General features: G+C 40.0%; 7 protein-coding genes and 1 non-coding gene across 9 annotated transcripts; 5 read left to right on the top strand and 3 right to left on the bottom strand.

Annotated features, from left to right (window-relative positions):
- Positions 1–123: 123 nt before the first annotated feature.
- LOC145699339 (uncharacterized) lies at positions 124–769 on the top strand. The gene is made up of 3 exons (XM_081776605.1): positions 124–251; positions 292–618; positions 655–769. Exons 1-3 carry the CDS (start codon positions 125–127, stop codon positions 702–704), a joined length of 504 nt encoding a protein of 167 aa, XP_081632731.1. The 5' UTR covers position 124; the 3' UTR covers positions 705–769.
- Positions 770–7,617: 6,848 nt separating this feature from the next.
- Positions 7,618–9,419, top strand: LOC145697014 (fibroblast growth factor 12-like). 2 transcript variants are annotated; one of them, XM_081774148.1, is made up of 5 exons: positions 7,618–7,737; positions 8,577–8,666; positions 8,710–8,948; positions 8,995–9,097; positions 9,274–9,419. In XM_081774148.1, exons 1-5 carry the CDS (start codon positions 7,707–7,709, stop codon positions 9,372–9,374), a joined length of 564 nt encoding a protein of 187 aa, XP_081630274.1. In that variant the 5' UTR covers positions 7,618–7,706; the 3' UTR covers positions 9,375–9,419. The 2 variants fall into 2 exon arrangements, with proteins under 2 accessions (XP_081630274.1, XP_081630273.1); XM_081774147.1 differs by lacking the exon at positions 7,618–7,737 and adding an exon at positions 8,099–8,156.
- Positions 9,420–9,898: 479 nt separating this feature from the next.
- On the top strand, positions 9,899–13,329 carry LOC145698178 (uncharacterized). Its single transcript, XM_081775379.1, has 10 exons — positions 9,899–10,051; positions 10,218–10,466; positions 10,526–10,619; positions 10,685–10,805; positions 10,961–11,029; positions 11,089–11,228; positions 11,335–12,033; positions 12,147–12,360; positions 12,853–13,030; positions 13,075–13,329. The coding sequence occupies exons 1-10, from the start codon at positions 9,999–10,001 to the stop codon at positions 13,205–13,207; spliced, it is 1,950 nt and encodes a 649-aa protein (XP_081631505.1). The 5' UTR covers positions 9,899–9,998; the 3' UTR covers positions 13,208–13,329.
- TRNAD-GUC (transfer RNA aspartic acid (anticodon GUC)) lies at positions 12,397–12,468 on the top strand. The gene has a single exon. It is a non-coding gene; the product is annotated as a tRNA-Asp (tRNA).
- Positions 13,330–13,976, bottom strand: LOC145700671 (uncharacterized). The gene is made up of 4 exons (XM_081777989.1): positions 13,841–13,976; positions 13,684–13,761; positions 13,571–13,640; positions 13,330–13,526 (listed from the first exon to the last, which is right to left on the bottom strand). Exons 1-4 carry the CDS (start codon positions 13,884–13,886, stop codon positions 13,412–13,414), a joined length of 309 nt encoding a protein of 102 aa, XP_081634115.1. The 5' UTR covers positions 13,887–13,976; the 3' UTR covers positions 13,330–13,411.
- Positions 13,977–14,080: 104 nt separating this feature from the next.
- On the bottom strand, positions 14,081–15,494 carry LOC145700639 (carboxypeptidase B-like). Its single transcript, XM_081777949.1, has 2 exons — positions 15,428–15,494; positions 14,081–15,386 (listed from the first exon to the last, which is right to left on the bottom strand). The coding sequence occupies exons 1-2, from the start codon at positions 15,485–15,487 to the stop codon at positions 14,238–14,240; spliced, it is 1,209 nt and encodes a 402-aa protein (XP_081634075.1). The 5' UTR covers positions 15,488–15,494; the 3' UTR covers positions 14,081–14,237.
- Positions 15,495–16,723: 1,229 nt separating this feature from the next.
- On the top strand, positions 16,724–18,910 carry LOC145698592 (protein O-mannose kinase-like). The gene is made up of 9 exons (XM_081775801.1): positions 16,724–16,802; positions 16,861–16,971; positions 17,249–17,603; positions 17,678–17,772; positions 17,981–18,049; positions 18,126–18,242; positions 18,303–18,366; positions 18,407–18,594; positions 18,638–18,910. Exons 1-9 carry the CDS (start codon positions 16,791–16,793, stop codon positions 18,797–18,799), a joined length of 1,173 nt encoding a protein of 390 aa, XP_081631927.1. The 5' UTR covers positions 16,724–16,790; the 3' UTR covers positions 18,800–18,910.
- Positions 18,911–18,929: 19 nt separating this feature from the next.
- LOC145698595 (aurora kinase C-like) lies at positions 18,930–20,408 on the bottom strand. The gene is made up of 5 exons (XM_081775802.1): positions 20,152–20,408; positions 19,916–20,106; positions 19,443–19,663; positions 19,325–19,397; positions 18,930–19,283 (listed from the first exon to the last, which is right to left on the bottom strand). The coding sequence occupies exons 1-5, from the start codon at positions 20,348–20,350 to the stop codon at positions 19,071–19,073; spliced, it is 897 nt and encodes a 298-aa protein (XP_081631928.1). The 5' UTR covers positions 20,351–20,408; the 3' UTR covers positions 18,930–19,070.
- Positions 20,409–20,484: the final 76 nt, after the last annotated feature.

Below are 20,484 nucleotides of genomic sequence, written 5' to 3' on the forward strand. Positions count from 1 at the left end.
AAAAAGTACTTTGGAGACGCTATCAGGCAATATTTATCGTCTCCAAAGAGACATTTCTGTTTGCTTTTCCATAACGTTCCTTGCATGCATAATTTCAATAGTTAACTACCCAAGAGAGGAAAAAATGAACAAAATCGAGGACGACCTGATGACGGAGCTTACCGATCTGACGTTGAAGGATATCTCGACGCTTGAAAAAGGCATGCAATCGTTGGTGAGGGAGGAGGTCCGAAGATATAAACTGGAAACAGGTAGATTTTTCTCGAATTCGTTTCTGATACATCTCTGAAGAGCTGAAGAATCAGATGAGAGAAGAAGCAGCAACAAAGACAATTCGAGCTCTGCAGGCTAGAATCGCTGAACTTGAGGCTACTGTTGCTCGACTTACTCCGACTAACGCACCTTATATTGCAAAAAACTCGGTTCCAGCTGGTGAAATACACGATAACTCGCTTGCAGAGATATTAAAGCTGCAGTATGAAAATGCCTCAAACTCGCAAAAGTACCCTGATATTCAAACACTGCAAACTCCTGGGTACGCAAGTGTTCGACTTGATGCAAATCTGGATGCGATTGAGCGCCGAAATCAGAAGATAAAGCAGGCTTTGAACATGCAAGGTATAAAATTCACGCGATAGATTACAAATTATTTAGGATCTAATCTTGGAATGACTTCAAATGGAGAATATTATGTTCATATTTGACTAGCAATGTGACGATACTTTATTTGATTGACAAAAACCGAATAAAACTCAAAATTGAACTTTCCTGCATGTCAAATAAGTTTTGAATTAAAATATATTGATGAATAGAGAATAGAATGTGAGAACAGACATCAAGGCAGCTGAGTGGCCGGGCTCTTCTGATAAAGTCGTTGTTGTCTTCTTCGCGGTTGTCGTTTTTGCAACTGTGCTTACAATTTCACAAAGTCCAGTTTCTTCCAGATCATCAATGATTATTTCGATTTTATCGCTTATTCCGCTTTTGATATTTTTTAAAACTAAATCGCGTACAAAAACCGAGTTTATTAAAAAACATTTCCTCTCATAATTGCCCTCTAAAGCTTCACATCTTTTATGAAGTTCTTTCAAATCGTCTTCAAGATTCTCATTCATAATGTTTTCTTCAAGAAGTAACTCTTAAAGAACAATGTTATTAAAAAACATCTATAGTTATTTGAAATAACTTATTTCATACCTCCATAATCTTCTGTCACTGCACTCCCGTGTAAAAATGACGTCTCATTGATCAAAGTTGATGATGTTAAATCATCACTGAGATAAAAATCCATTGCATAGCAAAAGTCCTCATTCAGTTCGATGGTATCCACATCGATGCAGTTCTCTTCTGCCGCTACTTTTGCAATGCGACTAGCAGACGAAATAAATAATGAAAGAAAATAAAAACGAAAACTCATATCGTCGAAAAATTTCATCTGTAGATAACGGTACACAACGTCGTTAAAATGGTAATTCTGAAGGTGAGCGCTGTCAAAAAACAGCAAAGATTGTATAAATGGCAGAGACTCTTGATAGTTGGAATGTTAACAATTGGTTCCAGTTCATTTTCTCGAATTGCAATAAAAATAGAATGTTTTGATAAGACTCTTTATGATAGAGACTTTATCAGATGTTAAATCTGCCGGATAAATAAGCGGGTTCACCGGTTGAAATTCTATAAAAGTTAAATAGATGATGCGAGAGCCTGTTCGTTTTGTCAATTTTTGCATTGCTACATTTATTTTTGTTAGACTGTTCCTCCAGTACCAACATATTTTTAACAGTAGAAGAGAAACAAACCGTTTTCCTCATGCCTTTAATTTCAAACCAGTTGAAATCGCAGAAAAAGAAATAGAAGAAGACAAAACAAGTGTGTTAAAGTACGAGATATTTTCTAACAAAAACCCAAGGAAAGAGTTGAGTCTTATTAACATAAACATTGCTAGTAAGCAGATTTAACTCATCAAGAATATTTGAGAAGACTGAGGAAGAAAAATCAGTGGAACTGTTTCTAGCCAAAAGAGAAATGATGCTCGAAAAAGCTTGCAAATATCAAAAATTTATCGATTCACTCGCAAAATCAAATCAAAATGTTGAAGAATTTTTGAAGGTTAGCAAGATTTTCTGAGCAAAATGACTATTTTGAAAAAATCATTTATAGTTTCACGAGTTCCTCGAATCAAACTCTACGGAAATTTCCTTATCTCACATGTTTCAAAATGAACGATGCTCACCAACAGTCACCAGCTCAAAAATTTACGTCTTACCAGAACCGTTTAATGTCTGGCAATGCATCCCAGACAAGCGCGCCCAGCTGGGCTGGATTCAGCACCTTTCCCAACTGTATGTTCGACTTGGTGGCGCAGATTTTCCACTTTCAAAGTTCACTGACGATTCAAATCTTGGTCAAATTGCCGCAGAAGTTTTGAATAAAGCGATTGAGAAGAACAAAGTAAAATCAATCAGGGAGAAGCTTCTGAAGATAGCTGCCGTTCAGTCGCCATTTTTGAGACTTCTTCAAATCGCTGAGAATTTATCTGACATCGAGATAATGGGTCAAGTAAAAGAGCTTTCGCAAGATCCTGAGGACAAATTATCAGCGATTTTTTGGATCTTAGCAAAAAAAGCTCACTCACAGGACATGAAAGAAAAATGGAAAGAGCAGCATCAAAAGGTAAAGAAACATCGAAACCGGTGAATAGTTTTTCCAAGTGCGTCCCGTGCGAAATGAGATACAAATACATTGTTCACCAAACCGACGAGCAGAACATCATCAACACTGTCTACGGAGAAATCGCCGCTACAGGGACAACGGAAGGCCCAGAAAGAACACTAACAGACGAAAACGAAGAACTTCTAGCAACAGTGGACAGATCAGCACTAGAATTGGTTTACAAACGATTTTTTGGTGATTTTGTTTACTTTGGTTTCTCGTCGTCATATGTTCGAAAAATATTAACAGCTTCAAAATACAGAAAGAATGATGAAATTTGGGCTGAGGTTTATTTTATCGATCAGATAGAAGATGAATTATTTTTTTAGAAACTGAATCAGAAAACAGACAGTGAAGCAGACTACCTTTCTTGTTTATAAAACTTGTTTTATCACAGAGATGTTTGTAAATAAAATAGAAATTGATTTATTAAACCATTATTTCTGTATATTTTGTTCTATGAATACGAGTGTCAAAAGTATATCTGTGATAATCGAGCAGATCCTCGTCATAATCGATTAGAATTTCGAGAGATTCGAATGCTTTTTTCGAGAACGCTTTTTCGACGCCGGAAATAATTAATTTTCCACTTGTTTCAAATGCTTTGAGCTTCGTTGGAGTCGTAAAAATTGATAAAACTTCATAATTTCGTCTCATTGATCTTTCAATCACCTTCGTTCCAATATGAACAAATATTCCATATTTTAATCTTATTCCGTTTGCTCAAAAACTTTCTACAACTTTCTTAAGGCTATAACCTCTCTTTTGGCCTCTCCGGAAAACGGACTTCTCTTGGTCGATTTCAAAAATTTAAAGGGCAAACATACTTGTTTTCTCCTGAAAAATTCAAAAATTCCATTAACAAATACTGTTCTCTGGTAATTGTTTGCTCTAGAATCATTCAAAAATTGCCATTCGGTTTCCCAAGAAAACTGGAAGTTCTGAGGTAGAATTTATCCAATAATAATACTAAATAGAGCATATTCTATGATCCTCACGGAGAAAATTTCAAGATATTGTCCAAATTATGATTATAATTCTCTCTTCTTTTAAAACTCTTTTGTTTATAGACTGACGCTTCAGATCCGCGCAGCCAATCAGAGCGCGATGAATTGCTTGACTCACACGCTCGCCAACAGCGCTCTCTTTTTGGCCTGGAGGATAGCACTCCGCGCAGCGCGTCCACGCGCATTTTTATCCTCAGGTGCCAGCACTAACATGGCCCTAGAATGAAAATTTGAACAGTTATCGGAAATTTTATCCGTGGGGATTGTAGAGAAGGCTTAAATCTATTAATTGATCAAAAAAAATCTACCTCTGTAATGGTAAAATTCTTCGGAAAACCGAATGGCGTTTTTTAAATGATTGTAAAGTCGAAATTTCGAAAGAAAAATAATTTTTGATCGCATTTATGAAATCTACGATAGATTTTGAGTATACGAGTCTTTTTAATTTTTGAAATCGACCAAGGAAAGTCCGTTTTCCAGAGAGGCCAAAAGAGACGTTATAGCCTTAAGAGAACAGAAACGTAACAATTCCTGTAGAGATGTATCGATAATTCTGCGTAAACATGGGTTAGCTGCTCAGCTGCGAAAATCACAAATATCATACTGTCAATATCTGTAACGGATATAAATATCGAGCTTTCCTGCTATCTTAGAGTTTTCAGAGGGAACAATTGAGTGGAAGAATTATTAAATTGGTGTATTCATATCATTACTTTAATGGCAGCCACTTGCGCCACCAATTCTTTGCCGTAAATTTCACTAGGCTCCACATTTTTGTGGCTCCAATCTCTATTGTTTTCGCTCAAAGTTGAAATTTGTATGGCTCTTGATGTATAGGTATCGTCTCTCACTCCATAAATATGCAGGTGTTCATCCCATGAGCCCATGTAGCTTATTTCATTGTGGCAAATAGGAATCAGATTTTTCACTCGGAAAAGCCTTTCATTCTGCTCAGGAATGACATAGAAACACCTTCTCGAATCAAACTCAGGTCGACAAATATAAATGTAATCTCTGAATGAAGCTGCTAGTCCATAGTACGCGAACTGTATATAAATTCCGAAAGATGCACGGTAATAGCCTGAGGTTTGAATATCAAGAGATTTAAGCCGCCTTTGTTCATCAATTTTGTAAATTTGCATATCATCGTGAATGAAGAAGAACTTATCTTTGAACAAGACACTTGTATAAAAATCAAAGACGTCAATCTCTAGTAATCTAAACTCTTGCTGTGTCTCCCAGTTGTACAACATCATTGTTAGGCTTACCGGACTGAATTTCGACTCATTTTTCTAGCCTGATTCACTGGTCATATGACACAAATAAAGAAAGCCTATAACCAGGGCTTTCATTTTAGCACCATATCAAAATGGGCACTAGAATTGTTTAGAAGAATTTTTCGATGCCGGGCCGGCCTTCTCAGAAGTCGAGAATCAGTTATTTAAAAAGCCCAGGATCTGAGCTTTCAGTAGAGCCCAAGAAATCTTAGTGCAATGCAATTTTTGGCCGTCAGCGATCAGTTTAATTGTCAATTTACTGCCTATTTTGGCTATTTTTTGGGAGAAAGTCATCAATTTCAGTGAAATTTGACCGCCAAAACAAGACTTCAAGCGCTCGCTGAAGGCCACAAACCGCACTGCACTAAGATTTCTTGGGCTCTACTGAAAGCTCAGAGCCTTCGCTTTCTAAATAACTGACTCTCGACTTCTGAGAAGGCCGGCGCGGCATCGAAAATTCTTCTAAACAATTCTAGTGCCCATTTTGGAACTTCAGGTCCCATAAATTGCCTTGCGGGCATGACCCAGACCCCTCGATATGGTGCTCAAATGAAAGCCCTGGTTATAGGCTTTCTTTATTTGTGTCATATGACCACTGAATCAAGCTAGAAAAATGGTTCAAAATTCAGTCCGGTAAGCCTAATCATTGTTCCGTATCTACCTTGGATTGAGTTTGAAATTTACTCTACTCGACGCAGAAAATATAATCTCAAAACTCTTTACTTGAATACCGAGATCGAGCATATGTCCTGGAGCATACGTCCGTGCTGCTTGAAGCTGATGAAGTTTCGTTATGGTGCAGTGGTAATACTCACATGGACAGCCCTTCGGACATAGTTCCTCAAAGGGACAAATGCCGTCGAGAAAACCGAATTCACTAAGAAGTTCAACACATAATAGCTTGCACTCGTTTTCTAAACCAGGTTCAGCAATTGAACAAAGATTCTTGCAGATCGCGCGATCTTTAGCGGGCTAAACACCTTGACTATTTCTAATTTATTTTTATAAAGATGAGCCCCGACAAAATACCGGAATCTCTTGCAGTTTTTCAGGTTGATTTCTTGCTGCTTATCATCATATTCAACTAAGTCTACCTTGTCTGTTTCAGAACTAGCAGTATTAGATGTTGAATTTTCTACAGACCAAGTCGCATTCGGATAGATGAATTGTTGATAGCCAATACAGTGGTCCAGAGACTTCGTACAATCTACAAATTACTTTTGGGGAGAAGCAGGGTTGAAAGCCTCTTACCATCAAATCGATTTGTTCTAACGCAGGATTTGTATTCCCGATTGCAGTAGGAGCTTTTGTATGTGATATGAGCAGTGAGTTTCTTCAGCCCAATATAGTTCGTCGTCACAACAACAAGATTCCAAAAGATTGTACCAATAATCATATAATTAACAAATTGGCGTTTGGTTGAAAACCCATGTTTGGCAAAAATTTTAGTCGCCGAAAAATCAGCTTTAGGTCTTTCTCTTACTACCAGGATGACTTTACCCTTGCACTTCCGGAGAATGCCCGCACATTTGCAATTTGAACACTAAAAGTATATTTTTTCTCTTTATAAGTGATGTTAAACCTCGCCAAAAATATTCATGAGCTCTTTTTCGTTGTTCGCTGTTGAACTAAAAAAGAAACATTGACTCTATGGGAGAGAAGAATGAAGTTCGAAAGTCATTGTGTCAAAAATACTATACTTTCCCACACCTCGGTTTTTAATTTATTAGAGTCAGCTAGGTACACAAAAAATCAGCAGCGTCGGCGGTCTGGGAATTCCTAGAAGTAAGGTGGCTTCAAGCCGGTCAAATTGAAAGTTACCATATCTGACTCCACCTCAAAGAATAAAACTGATCGCTCGCTCTTCGCCTTAATGCCAGGACTGTCAAAAATTGCGCCGTCGGATTCTGACGGTCGAGCATCCAAGCGCTCATTTAGGCTCAAGGTGAGATTTCCTCCAAATCACCTTTATCCGACCTTGCCTGAAAAGTAACGTCTCGTCAAATAAGCAGCCAAAAATAATTGCTTTTCTCGGCGAGATATATAAAAGCAGCTTTGATGCGACACTCGCTCAGGACTCAGATGGTTCGCAAAACGGTACAGCGAGGTGAGAAACAGAGAGAAAGGGTATTCAGCCGGCTAACGCTAAGTGATACTGGCGTAAGACGACAGCTTTTATGTCAGAAAAGGAATCACGTGATTAATATTCAAAAGCATGGCTTTCAGGAGGTGTATCAGCATCCAGTTTTGTACTTGAGCTCAGTCAACTCGCACTAGATGCAGATAAGCAAACAAAGGGCCAGGAGAATAAGGCTTTAGAGATTTAAAAATATATTTTCACCGGCGTTCTCATTTTTCTTTCTTATCAAGGAGATAGTTCAAGCTGCCTTAAAATTAATAAAAATTTTTAACGAAGGGGATAGGTTCTTTGCCAGATCGACTTTAGAGACAGATTGTCAAAGGCGTCATTTAATTTTAGTAGGATAATTATTTAATTTATTTAACTGCTAGATAAATTATCTTTTATCTTTACGATAGGAATTATTAACGCGCCGCTCATTATAAATTTCGAGAAAGCAATGAGTTTCGAAAAGATAACCAAGTTGGAAATTAACTTATCTCAACTCTTGTTGTAAGCGAGAACTTATTTGGTCAGTTACTGCTCATAAAATTACCTCGGAGAGCTTATTGAATTGATTTTGGAAAAGAAATGAAGAGACGATTCTCTAAGATGCCATTCGGTAAGTTTTACTTACTCAGAGAAGACCGATTCTAAGGCGTTAATAAAATGCCGAGGGCCGAGAAAAATAATATAGCAGGTATCAAGCCAAATACAAATATCAAAGTGGGCATTTATTTGGAGCATGCTTGGCACGTTTGAGAGAAAAGAGGATGTTTTCAGGCGGTTTTCTGTCAGACGCAAAACAGGTACCGTGATGAAGGACTGTCTGAAGGATAGTTGATTGAAAGATATGAGATCATTGATATCTGCTCTTCTGTCAATACATGTCCAGTCGTTTAGATATAAATTGACCTGAGCGCACTGCTCTCAGAACAGAGGATAGCAGTATTCGAGCAAGATTTTTCAGAGCAGTAATTAAAATTACAGTTTGAGAAATGTTTAGGCGCCAATCAACGCATAATCTTCATTGTCACTCCGGTAAGCACTTCGGGTTATGTCTAGTGTAAGGGACTGACTCCCTGAGATTCTGAATAAGGACAAAATAAAAATGGGTTTTGTGAGTGCTTACGGTCAAAAGATTAAAGCAATTATGCTCTAGATTAACTGCGGATTGCCTCCAGATTCACACCGCTCGTCATAATTGAATTTAAAACGAGCGCACCTTCAAGTCTCCTCATCTTTTCTTCCTTGTCCTTTCATTTTTCATAAAAAAAGAACAGCCACTTTTTGAAAGAGTTTATTTTCTTTCATTCATTCAATGAGCAAAAGACGCAAGAGTTTTGCCTTGCAGAGAAAAGCCTCAATTTACAACAAAACCGAAGGTCAGAAGATTGTCTATTTTGAAACTTCAGAGCAAGATGCTGAAATGAGACTTTTTGATTATTTTTGTTTTTTAAGAGCCGCAGCTCAAAGCTGTCAAAACTCGCCTGGAGAGTCGATGCGGCTTATTTCTTTGTATGCGCCAGTCGAATGATGATCCTTCCACCAGTAAGTCCCTCTATTTAGGCCCAAAAATCACCTAAATCCAAAGTCGTCGTTGGAGGAAACAAAGACAAAACCGACCCAAGTTGCATGTTCTATTTGATCCCCGTCGGCCTGCGAGTCGTATCAATCCAGCATGCTGAAACCGGAAACTTCGTCGCAATGAATTCAAATGGAAAAATCTATGCAAGTGAAATTTTCGGACTCGAGTGCAAATTCAAAGAAAACGTCTTCGAAAACTACTGGTGTATTTACTCCTCTCTTCAGTACAAGCATCCCGAGACGCAGGTAGAAGGTCATCAAGAAATCGATTGATTTAATTTCTTATTTCTAGCGACCATGGCATTTGGGACTGAATGAAAACGGAAAGTGCATAAGAGGATCGAAGGCGAAAAAGGACAGAAATGTTTCACACTTTCTCCCTCGCCCTGTGGAAGGTAAATTTGGTTGAAAATCTCTCATGGGACTAATTAGATTGTCTCATTAAAGACAATAATTAAAACTAATGTTTACACCAAAACAAGGTGTTTTACTCCTCGGGTGCTTAGCATCAAGAGAAAATCAATTTATCGTGATTATTTTATGATCATGAAAGGCAAGCAAAAATTTTTAGTGATGATGATGCGCGAACCTTCGCACCAAGAAATCGTCGGTCAATCACGAAGCAGCCAGGCGTCCGGAATCAACGAAGTAACGGGCGAACAAACTGTTTGAATCCTTGATATACTCGTCAAGCAGACAGCTAAATAAATGTTCCGATCCAAGCAACAGTTGAATCAAGTCTTTTGGCATTATTTGAAATTTCATCTCCGTGAAACCTTATCGGTACTTATCCCGGTGCTAGAACGCGAGGTGTTATTGAATTAATCCAGGCTTGAGGAAGGCTCCTTGAGTGCGCGCATACGATATCCAATTGGCGCAAGTATATTCGCTAAGAGAGTTTTTGTCGAATTTCTGTACCGCTAGGTTAAATCTTCTTTTTCGACGAAAATTTTTAGGAACTTTTGAGCTCGTTGATTCTGAATTTGTGGTTTTGAATTAGAAATTTGAACTAGAATTCCTCTTTTTGAAGGTTTAATACATTCAGTTCTTTGGGGTGTAGTAAAAGCGCTGGGCGGCGGCGGAGGTGCTGGTGCGGTGCGCTGCTGAAAAAAGTGCTGGTGTAGTGGCGTTGATCTTGACGAATTTGTGCTGCAGGCCGCTCCGTCAGCTCGAGACAAAAACCCATTTCCCACAGAGACCATTATTGTGCCCATACAATATTTTTAAAATTCACCCTTCCGAAAATGCAGAGAACAAAATTATAGAAAAAGATGAAAGAAATTTTATAACGAGAGAATGCTCCCGGCTGGGTTTTTTCGGCGCCTGGCGCAGGTCATAGGGCTGTACTTGTAAGTTCAAAGTTTTAATAACACGTGATTTGTGATGATATCATGAAGTGTATTTTCGGAGATGCTCTAACTTTGATTACCAAAATTTAGAGCTGGCTTTCTTATCTTGTTTTTGAATTAACTTATCTTCCAATATTTTATGAAGGAGTCTTTATCAGTATTTCAGTGTGTACAAATTGATCCGCGGTGAGATATTCGTGTCGAAACCGCGAATTATCCTCACTCCCTCTCATTTGCCCTTGCCTGTTGCCGAAAACGAGTGCTCTCCCCCTCCATTTCTTCATTATGACATGAACAGTACTCTGGCACAAATCCAAAATGGAACCTTCAACGATCATTTTTCCTATTCATCGCCTTGTTGGAAGCCGGAATCATGTGATCGCTGGCAGCGAACTCTAGTTGTTATTCCTTACAGGTACTTGACACCATCAGTTTTCATGACACCTCTCTGGCCTAGAATACAACTCTTTTTAGAAATCGAGAAGCAGCATTAAATGTCTCCGTTCCTCTTCTGCACTATTTTCTTCAGAACCAACAGCGCGACTATTGTATTCTCCTTGTAGAACAGGTAAATCCTTCATTCGGTTGTATAAGAAAGGATAATCAAGATAATAAACAAGCGCTTCATTTTAGGTCGACCGCAATTTCTTCAACAAAGCGCGTCTGATGAACGCGGCGTATCGCGAGTCCCAGACCTTGGGACATGGAACCTTCAACTGTTTTATTTATCACGATGTAGGAAAAGGACATGAAAGTACAGTAAGAGGTCAAATTTACATCTTTAGAGCTCACTCGAGATTACAACTCAAGCTTCCTAAGCTGCTTTAGTTCTATAGCTTGTTGAGTAAATTTATGCAATGTTGATTATGTAAATCCTTAGCCTCTGTTTTTCCTAAATCCCTTGAAAAGATATGATTCCCGAAAACGGAGAGCTAGAATATGCCTGCGCCGAACAACCTATTCATCTTTCTCCAGCAGGTATGATATTTACTGAGTGCTAGTTCGAGTGCGCGACATTATTTTAACCTATTTTCCAGTGAATACATTTGGATACCGCGACCATTATGGGACCTTGTTTGGCGGCGTTGTTGCTATCACTGGAGATCAGCTGAGAACTGCCAATGGTTTTTCGAATAGATTCTGGGGCTGGGGAGGAGAGGATAATGAAATCGAAAAGGTAAAGCGTTTGCCTAAAAGAAGTTTTTAACCAACAATAAATAGTATTTAAAAACTAAGTTGACATATTATTCGAAAAATAATAAAAGTCTTTATCTGCTTTTCAGAGAATTTTCATGTCTGGTCTCGGCCGAAAAGCGCCCCCACAATCCATCGGTCGATACTTTATGCTTCCCCACGAGCACAGCTGGGATTTCAAGCCGCACTCGTCGCTTGGAATTTCAACCAGCGATCCGGTCTTCCGCGAGATTCGAATCAAGTACAACTACTCAAGATTAGACGAGCTCGGGGCAAAACCAACCGACTGGTCGCGCGATGGCTTGAACAATCTCAGATACACTCGAACTGGATTTTCGAAAAACGAAGATAAGCAATTCATGAAGCTGGATATAGATGTTTCTACCGTGAGGCTTTCTGAAATTGCCATAGAAATTGACGGAGAAGAAAAGTACCAAATTGGCTGGGATTTTGAAAAAGACCGTTTGAAACCGCAAGAGCCCTGTTTTATTGAAAATTCTCCTTTGGAAGGAGCAATGCCAGAAGAACATCGATCCTCGAACGAAACTGATTTTTCAAAAGCAATAGAAAAATGCTCAAAAGAAGCGGGTTGCAGCTCAATTCTTTTCTCAGAGAAAGAAAACCTCTACTTTTTAAACGAAGAGTCCGTTCTTCTCGGAAGCAGGCGGCTTCACGAGTCCTTTGGAAGTCTTGTTCAGGAATGGCACCTTCGAATGGATGGTTATCTCGTGAATATTTCCAATGAAATGACATTTGACGTAGTCAAAGTTTTTGTGCTCGATTCACGGGTTAGATAGATGGTAAATGTCAGCGCGTACGTACGTTTTTATGAAATGATTTGATTTTCATTGAAAAATGACTGTAAATATCGATTCACGCTCCCAATAATGTGCCTAATTAGAAAAACTATCAACAGAACAAGATCTGGCTGAAGAAATGTCCCGGTCATCTGGAGCGTCAGAACCAAATTACGAAGCCGATTTTGCTCAAAACATCGAATTTCACGATGGTTTCGATGAATTTCAATTTAACTTCTGATTTGACAGTTGAAAACGATATTTACGTGTATACAACGATTCTCCCGTACACCGAAAACGATCCGAATATTGACAGAGGTTAGTTTATAATGTATATTTTACGATCCCCCCACATCCGTGTTAGTATAGTGGTGAGTATTCCCGCCTGTCACGCGGGCGACCGGGGTTCGATTCCCCGACACGGAGAATTTTTTCATCACGAAAAACTGTTTTCCCACATAATTTTCATCTTCCCGGTAACTAAGAAAAATAAGTTTTCTTGATAAAAAAACATTGTTGATTCTTAATCAATTATTCTGTCCATAAAATTGAGTAGGACTTATAGTTTTTTGAAAGTCATTTCAAATTTCCTTGAATTTACACGTTCTTAGAAATTCCATTAGTGTTTTATTGTAGTACAGTTACTCTGTTTCTATTTGTCCGGTACCTTATCCAAGACCGTTATCCTTGTTTGTACGGAACGGCTTCTATTCAATTTGACAGTTTAGTAAATATTTATCGCTGCGTAAAATCGCTTCCTTGCCAATTTTAAACTATTCATCATTTGCATTATTCATTTTCAAATTTCAGCGAAACATCGTCTCCTCCGGAATAGTATTTGGTCGCGTATTGAGCGAGTGACGCCTTCTGATTTCGTCGACGGAAGAGCGGGAATCTCGCTGAGCTTTCCTCTTCCGCCGCTGATAGGCAGTTACCAAGCAAAAACTGTTGCCACAACAAAAGATGCGATGCCTGTAGGACTTTATAGGTAAAGTACTTTCCCACCATCTCGTTTCTGAGACGCTTTTTCAGATGGTCTTGGTTCCAAGACGTCAAAGATACCGACTTGAGCGCAGAACTCGAAGTCACAAATAGAATTCTCAATCGGCGACCTCCGTTTTCCCAGAACGAGAACTTTGCCAACTTCAACTTGCCAACCAAATAGTTCATAACCACTTTGCCAAAATGCCCAAAAAAGTGTTCTAATCTTTCTTTCGTTCTGCTACAATTTACCACTACCAATTCTGCTAGTTCTATTCAATACAAAGCAATATCAACAAAAACTGATTTTTTCGTCTGTGTTTTTATTTATCGCAAATTTATAATATAAAACAGCTACAAGAGAATCTACCCCTAGTGAGAAAGCAGCTTATCCTCGTCGGACGGATTTGGTCTCTTGGACGATAGCGGCGCATGGGCAGCAACTGACAACCATAGCGTCCTTGAAGCAGCCACCAGTAGCTCCAGAGATTTCTCGTCGAAGTCTGAAAGGAAAATGATCGATTGTCTTTCAAATAAAGCCTATTACTTGTAGTGGCAGATGCAATTGAGTGGTGGGAGCATGAAGAAGATAGCCCATTTGAAGCAGCTTTCGCCACCTAAAAATACCTCTCAAGCATAAATCTTTGGAACATCACTTACGAAGAGCGGCAAGGTTGCCAAGAGCAACACATGGGCAGCACCAGGCGGTCAAGGCGACTCCTGGGGGCATACAGCAGCCTAAAAATTAAAATCTCTCTCTTGGCTACTGAAATCAACGAGGAATCATCCTATTCCCATCGATAGGAGAATCACATACCAGCAAGAAGAGCTCCATGGAGTCCTGGTGCTTCGGTGACAGTCATCGCTAATTAATCTTTATTGAAATCTCGTACGGACGTATTATAGGAATTACGCTCGATCCAGCTTCGGAATGAAACACGGAGCTGATATTTGCACATGCTTAAGGACGTGCACGAGGTGGTGTACGGAGCAATGTTTGGAGTACACTGCTAGGCAACAATTTGTTCTGCAATTAAAAGCGAATACAAGTAGTGATTGATAGCTTTATTTTCGAATGTTAAAATAAAATTGATGTTTATAAATTGTTTATATCATTTTATTCGAAGGGCTTTTGTTGAGATGGACGACTTTGGCCAGTGTAAGATTTTTCGACATCCGTTTTTTGTATTTCTTTTTCAGGACAGATAATGAACTTACTTGTTCTCAATAACGTAGTTGATAATCTTATGCATAGCAGCGTCGATTTCTTCGCAGGTTAGCTGAATCTGTTCGGCTGGGAGAAGGAAGCCGAATCGACCTTCGTCTCGGAGTTCGAAAGTGTAGGCAAGAGGGCCGGAGTTGCCAGCGCTGAGCATTGCATCGTAAGCCCAATCTGAGGAAACACCGCTGCAGACGTAGAGAATGTCCTGGCCGGGTAGGTAGCTCTGTTGGTGCACTTCTCGGATAGCAGCGGCCATCTCATCACCAACTTCCTGAAGCTCGGCTTTATTGGGCGCCTGAGAAGCGTAATCGTAGGAATAGGGGAAGATGAGGTACTGGCCATAACTGTGGACAGTTAAGAAGGCTTTGAGGTTGCCATCATCGATGTATGGCTGCATGGCGATCTGCTGGGCCTTTGCCTCGGGTTCGGAGAAGGCAGATGGACCGTGGTAAGTGTTGGAGCATGGATTTGGAGAAGCACCTTCACCGGCGTGGTTGGCGTCGTAGTTTCGGTTGAGATCGACTCCAACACAGCCACCGTAGCCAGTAGCTCGGTTCTTTCGCCACATTCGGTCGCTATTCCAGGTGTAGGCGTAACCGTCGGGGTTGATAGAAGGCATAACGATAAAGGTAACATCGCTGAGGTATTGGTTGAACTGACCGTTCTTGGCTTCGTTCATGAACCACTGGCAGTAGGCGGGCGAGATCCATTCTCGGGCATGGATACCGCAATCGACGGAGATGACTTTTGACCCGGTACCGATCTTGACGCCGAAAAGATCTCGGCCTTCGAAAGAAGATCCGTAAGTAAAGTAACCGGCGAACGACTGAGAGTAAGACTTGATGGTATCATAATCATTGTATTGGAGAAGATCGTGGGCCTTCCCGTGGTTTCGGGAGAACATGGTCTCAATGTCAATTTGCTCTTGGAGGTTCTGGATGGTTAATTTATACTCAAAGTCAGCGGCTCGGAAGGCGTCTTCGAGCTCGTTAGCGTAGAATTGGGAGACGTGGATGTCAGCAGTGCCGCCCGGGACGAGCTCGTCGACGCTCTCGGGAGACCAGAAATCGAAGTTCATAACTCGATCGAAGGTCTTGAGAGTATGGATCTGGCTGACGGTGAGATTATCGAAGGAAACGACCTTAAAATCAATGAAGATTTGTAGAGAAAACCCATTCTTACCTTGTCATCATCGAATCGTCGTTTAGCAAGGGCAGATGCGATCAAGCAGGCAATCTTCATGACTTCTCTTTTTCAGAAGAAAATGAATGATCATATTTTTAACGGAGTTGTTAAAAATTTTTTTTCCAGATGAGAAATTTCCCAAATCTGAATATGTTGAAAATATTATGAAAATTCACGTTGCACGTGCTCAGAAAATGAGGTCAAGTTTCAGATCTACAAAATTGTTCTTTTTATGTAATTTTTAAATATTTCCAAATAGGATTAGCCAAAGTTTTTAAGTCTCTCAACTATAGTAACTCAGGGTAAGGTGCACTTCCTCCACCGCAGACTTCTCCGCGCCCAAGAACGCCAGCCACAACGTGACATGAATCGGACTGAACGAAACTCCCCAGCAATGCAAATCCAATTTGAACGGCATAATTACTTCTATTTCCTTAAATTTCTCTGGAATTTTCGCATTACACGATTATCCTGAACTTTTCTCTCTCTAAAGCCGATAAGAGTGTAAATTACGAGTCGCAAGAGTTGATATTTTTTGACCGAAGGTGGCAATTTTTCCTGTTTATAAAAATATTGGCGAAGATAGGCTTCTTATCATTTGGTTTTCGAAGACTGAAGAACGCATTTGAGTCCCCAAGGGTTGATTTTCTGCCTTACTTTCTAATTGGATTTAATATCAAGTTTTTGTCCCTTGACTTGAAGAATATCAGGCTTTCTTCTATGATTTCATGGTGAATTGAAGTCCTTAGTTCTCGAATTAGTAGACTGCCAGACAATATCTCCTTGTAAAAGAAAAACGTTACAAGAGTGTGAAGAATCAATTTTCGCATTTTCACGGTGTCTGAATTTAACATAAAGAGTTGAAAATTTAAATAATCCCCCTTGAAGATGTCGGACGTGTGCGGAGGGCGCTCGCACGCCCAAAACGCTATGCGGCGAAGAAGATGAGCGCCCGAATAATGAGTTTTCACGAACAGCCAAATATTCATACATTTTTACAAAATTAGCTATGTGATACTGGATTTCTAATGGAAACTAGTGAGAGAAACAGAGAATTTAACCGAACACTAAAGATTTTCAATCGACTAAATACTTATTATGAAAAAGAGGAGCCATGAACAGAAACTACTATCGAAGAAAAAGAGCTCGACGAAAAAGAAGTCAAGAAAATATTTGCTTTGGGTTCTAAAATATGTTAATTATTCGTTAGAGCCTTTAAAGTAAAGCATTTTATAAAAAAGTTCTTTTTTAAACGATCAATTATATTCATGATAGAACCAATTTAAAGAGCTCAACTCTTGTAGCATTTGTAATTGTGTTAATATGTCTGGCACTGCACTTCAAATATCATTCCTTTTTGATGATTTATCAGGTAACTCTTTACTCAGACAATGAATACTGAGAGCGTCCGAAATAATCGCTTGTTTCAGGAGAAATTGACGGAATTGTCTCCCTACGCGCGGAATTCGAGGCCGTTGAAATTACCCCCGGTCGCGTATGAACACGGCGCGGCGCGGGGCGAAGACCGACCGGTGCCAACGGTAAGCCATTCTCTGAAGCTGACCGAGCGCAAGCCCGGCCAGATAAATGCTGTGCATTCGATTACGTAGATTACACCCTTTAAGCCAGGGCGTTGCGAAATCAAAACCGAATGAAACGTATTACTTCAAAGCTGTTGAGCTCTGTGCAGCTCTTTAATCGTTATAGAAAGTCGACTTATTTTGCTCTTACGTAATCTAAAATCTGCCTTATCAGAGATATTTCCATTCATTTTCGTGCAAAATAACATTGCTTACTAATGATTCGTTATTTTTGAAGGAAATGAACTCGGCGCTAAACAACGTCGTTGAAAAATACGAGTCCATCATCAAAAACTCCACTAGGTGGGTCTACACATCCTTGGAGGCCTACAAGAACATGGAAAAAGTCGGCAGTAATTTCTTCGCTCAGAACAAAGACTTGACAATTTATCCGAATTGGCGCGGATGTTCGAAGGGATTTTTCAAAGTTGATGGGATGAGTTCCTGCTTCGCCTGGTTGACCTGCGAAGATCTCAAGGATATTAAAATCGAGAGAAGAATCAATCATGGACTTGGGAAAGAAGTATTCGAAGCTGACTGGAATGGAAATACCGTTGCGTATGTTCGGCTCAGGCCGGAAAGACTTCATCAAGGCAGAGTTCATAATTGAATTGCTTGAGTTAAAAATTAGCGAGTAAGCAAACTCCTCTTTTGAATTCTTATAAAGAACCCATTCGTTCACGCGTGAGAACAGGGATTGAGAACTTGATACGGCTGAATCCGTCCCCCTATGTCACCCAAGGACCGGGCTTCTGCCTCGAGGTAAACTGAGATAATCCAGCTGTTGATCCTCAGGATAGAAACTCGTGTGCAATCAAATTTCGCCGATCGTGCAAATAATAGTGCTCATATTATCTTTCGCAATGACCTTGGCACATTCACTAGTAACCCTATTGGCAATAGGCTATTGCATCATTAAAAAACAAAAAAGAGGATAAGCCCATTGAAAGTACTCGGATACTGCTTCGAGGGGCAGAACTCGATAATGATCTCTGAGCTGGCTCCACTTGGAGATTTACGGGATTTCGTCGGTTCTCAGGTACAGTTTTCTCCGGTTTGTAATTTATTAAACTCGCATCGTCGATATTTCTGTCATATTTAAAATATATCGCTAGAATTACGCCGAGCTTGACCGTCTGGGACGCCTTGGAGTTGTCATTCGTCTTGCACGAGTTTTCGCTTTTATGCATAACTCGCCCATCGGAAAACGAGTCAATTGCGATATGACTAAGGTATGAGTTTATATCTCAGCTGCGATTCATAACAATTTATAAATTCTAATCATTTGTTAGATAACTCGAGCGCTGAGTCAATTCCTGGTCACTTCGGACTTCCGAATCGTCGCTAATGATCTTGGTAAGCGATTTCTGCCTTTGATATTCTAGCAAAAGTTAAGATGACCTGCCACTGGTGAACCGAGAAGAGAACAAACTTGCCAACTGCACTTGGGGAAAAATAGAAGATCGTGACCCGATCTTTCAAGCGCCCGAGGAGCGACTCCATCATACGTCCATACCAAATCCTTTTGACGAAAAAGCAGATGTTTGGAAGCTCGCGAACATGACCTACACAATCATGTATCGGGTACGGTTCTTCATTTCAGTTGAAAATCTAATGGCTTTTCTAGTCGGTCTCACCATCCAAAAAGAAAGGAATCGACGAGCTAATGGCTCCGCTGGAAGATTTTCTCGGCCGCTGCCAGTCTCAAAATCCCGATGATCGACCAACTGCAAAAGAAGTTGTCATCGAATTAATCGAGCAATACAAAAAAGCAGCCAATTTCCTTTGACAAATGTCTTTTTTCCGATCTTTCTTTCGTCCTATATTCTTCAACATACATTTGTCCATCAAAAATTGCTACAGCACCTTATTTATAAAAGGATAAATAAATACAAGTCAAAGATGATATTGATACGTGTGTTTATTACTTTTAAATTGGGGAATGTGAAAGTAAACTTTGTTGTTTCTTGAAAAGTTTGGCAGTAAAATCCGCGCTGGTGAAAGATCTAAATTGAGAGAAAAAGAGAGTTCTTAGAAGATCCTGAACTTGGGGGAATTCTTCAGTTAGCTAGCCAGCGCATTTTGAGAAGCTCGACGAGCTCGATTCTGTCAGCTGGCTCGAGTTGAACCAGTCCATCGACTACTTCACGCGCTTCTTTGGAGACTTCAGTGGCGGAATCGAAGTCGATCGTGCCAGAAATGATGAGTTGTCTGGTAGTTTCGACGGTAGGGTTCCTCTTGTCGCCGACGAAAGGAGGGTAGCCGGTTAGGAGCTAGAAAAATATAGACCAGCCTTGATTGCACTCAAAAATACCTCAAAAGCGATGCATCCAAGGGCCCAGTGATCAATTTTCTTGTCGTGGGAGACACCATTTAGCATTTCTGGGCTAGAAAAACCTCTTATTTTTCAACGTTTTTCATGATTTTTTTACCTCAAGTAATCCATGGTGCCACAAAATGTCTGCCGCCTGCTCTGGGGCGTGAAAACACACCAACCAAAGTCGGCGAGTTTGACTTCGTTGTTGCGCCCGAGCAAGACGTTTTCCGGCTTGAGATCGCGGTGGATAACGTTGAGCTTATGAATGTAGTCCAATCCCTCTGCGATTTCACGGACGTAACGGGCCGCTTCTACTGACTCGAATTTTTTCTCTTCCTAAATAAGGGATTTACTAACTAATCCGACCAAAGATGTCCATCACTCCCTTTTAGAAATGATTGCAGAAAGAACTCCAACTGTTGGAGTCCAACAGCTCGAGAACTTTCAGCCAGAAAGTAGGGAAAGCCGCGTATCGCGCGGCTAAAATGTCGATCACATCGATTCAGATGAAAATAAAAACAACGAGATAGACATCCCCAATTCTTCCAGTTGAGTTTAATAGATTCTTCAGAAGAAATTGAAAAGTACCTTTAGCTTTGTGAAAAGATTGCCGTTTTTGCAGTACTCAAGAATTATGTAAACGCGTCGGTCGTCGTGAAAGTACCCGTACAGTCGGCAAATGTTCTTGTGTTTGATATGAGATTGGATTTCAACCTCTCGTCGCACTTGGTGCTGCAGGTTCGCTTCTTTGATCTGATTTTTGAACATAACTTTCAACGCTAGAATAATAATTTCAAAGAGGGTTTTTAGGATAGCTTTCTTACCGACAACATATCCAGACTTGGTCTCTTTGGCGCAGTAAACATGTCCGAATCTTCCTTTTCCAAGCGCCTTTCCCATGCTAAAATCGCCAATTTTCCACGATTTAGTAGCAGCTCCGCCTGTTGGCTTGTTCTCTTTGTTGTCTCCATCTTCGTTTTTTACAGAATTCTCCAGTGGCTTCGAATTTTCCGACACTGACATTATTCGTCAATATTTAGCTCTAAAAATAAAAAAATTGGTAGTTTTCTTCAGTTTGAAAGCGCGAAAATGGAGATTCGTGAACTGATTTTTCGGCCGTTGAAGAGTCAAATATGAAAAACAGATGGAGAAAAGCG

The sequence above is a fragment of the Oikopleura dioica genome, chromosome 2, assembly GCF_907165135.1.
Source record: "Oikopleura dioica chromosome 2, OKI2018_I68_1.0, whole genome shotgun sequence".
Lineage (NCBI taxonomy): Eukaryota > Metazoa > Chordata > Appendicularia > Copelata > Oikopleuridae > Oikopleura > Oikopleura dioica.

Excerpts from the sequence above, each read along its gene's own strand:
- LOC145699339 (XM_081776605.1), top strand. The coding sequence starts at position 125 with ATGAACAAAATCGAGGACGACCTGATGACGGAGCTTACCGATCTGACG. Across the intron at positions 252-291 it reads AAGATATAAACTGGAAACAG|AGCTGAAGAATCAGATGAGA; the intron begins GTAGATTTTTCT and ends ACATCTCTGAAG. Across the intron at positions 619-654 it reads GCAGGCTTTGAACATGCAAG|GATCTAATCTTGGAATGACT; the intron begins GTATAAAATTCA and ends CAAATTATTTAG.
- LOC145697014 (XM_081774147.1), top strand. The coding sequence starts at position 8,114 with ATGTTTAGGCGCCAATCAACGCATAATCTTCATTGTCACTCCG. Across the intron at positions 8,667-8,709 it reads GAATGATGATCCTTCCACCA|TCGTCGTTGGAGGAAACAAA; the intron begins GTAAGTCCCTCT and ends CTAAATCCAAAG. Across the intron at positions 8,949-8,994 it reads ACAAGCATCCCGAGACGCAG|CGACCATGGCATTTGGGACT; the intron begins GTAGAAGGTCAT and ends TCTTATTTCTAG.
- LOC145698178 (XM_081775379.1), top strand. The coding sequence starts at position 9,999 with ATGCTCCCGGCTGGGTTTTTTCGGCGCCTGGCGCAGGTCATAGGGCTG. Across the intron at positions 12,361-12,852 it reads CGATCCGAATATTGACAGAG|CGAAACATCGTCTCCTCCGG; the intron begins GTTAGTTTATAA and ends TTCAAATTTCAG. Across the intron at positions 13,031-13,074 it reads ATGCCTGTAGGACTTTATAG|ATGGTCTTGGTTCCAAGACG; the intron begins GTAAAGTACTTT and ends ACGCTTTTTCAG.
- LOC145700671 (XM_081777989.1), bottom strand. The coding sequence starts at position 13,886 with ATGACTGTCACCGAAGCACCAGGACTCCATGGAGCTCTTCTTGCTG. Across the intron at positions 13,762-13,840 it reads CCATGGAGCTCTTCTTGCTG|GCTGCTGTATGCCCCCAGGA; the intron begins GTATGTGATTCT and ends TTTAATTTTTAG. Across the intron at positions 13,527-13,570 it reads AATTGCATCTGCCACTACAA|ACTTCGACGAGAAATCTCTG; the intron begins GTAATAGGCTTT and ends TTTTCCTTTCAG.
- LOC145700639 (XM_081777949.1), bottom strand. The coding sequence starts at position 15,487 with ATGAAGATTGCCTGCTTGATCGCATCTGCCCTTGCTAAACGACGATTC. Across the intron at positions 15,387-15,427 it reads GACGATTCGATGATGACAAG|GTCGTTTCCTTCGATAATCT; the intron begins GTAAGAATGGGT and ends ATTGATTTTAAG.
- LOC145698592 (XM_081775801.1), top strand. Across the intron at positions 16,972-17,248 it reads AAGACCGACCGGTGCCAACG|GAAATGAACTCGGCGCTAAA; the intron begins GTAAGCCATTCT and ends TTATTTTTGAAG. Across the intron at positions 17,604-17,677 it reads GCCGGAAAGACTTCATCAAG|AACCCATTCGTTCACGCGTG; the intron begins GCAGAGTTCATA and ends ATTCTTATAAAG.
- LOC145698595 (XM_081775802.1), bottom strand. The coding sequence starts at position 20,350 with ATGTCAGTGTCGGAAAATTCGAAGCCACTGGAGAATTCTGTAAAAAAC. Across the intron at positions 19,398-19,442 it reads GGCACCATGGATTACTTGAG|CCCAGAAATGCTAAATGGTG; the intron begins GTAAAAAAATCA and ends AGGTTTTTCTAG. Across the intron at positions 19,284-19,324 it reads TTGGATGCATCGCTTTTGAG|CTCCTAACCGGCTACCCTCC; the intron begins GTATTTTTGAGT and ends ATATTTTTCTAG.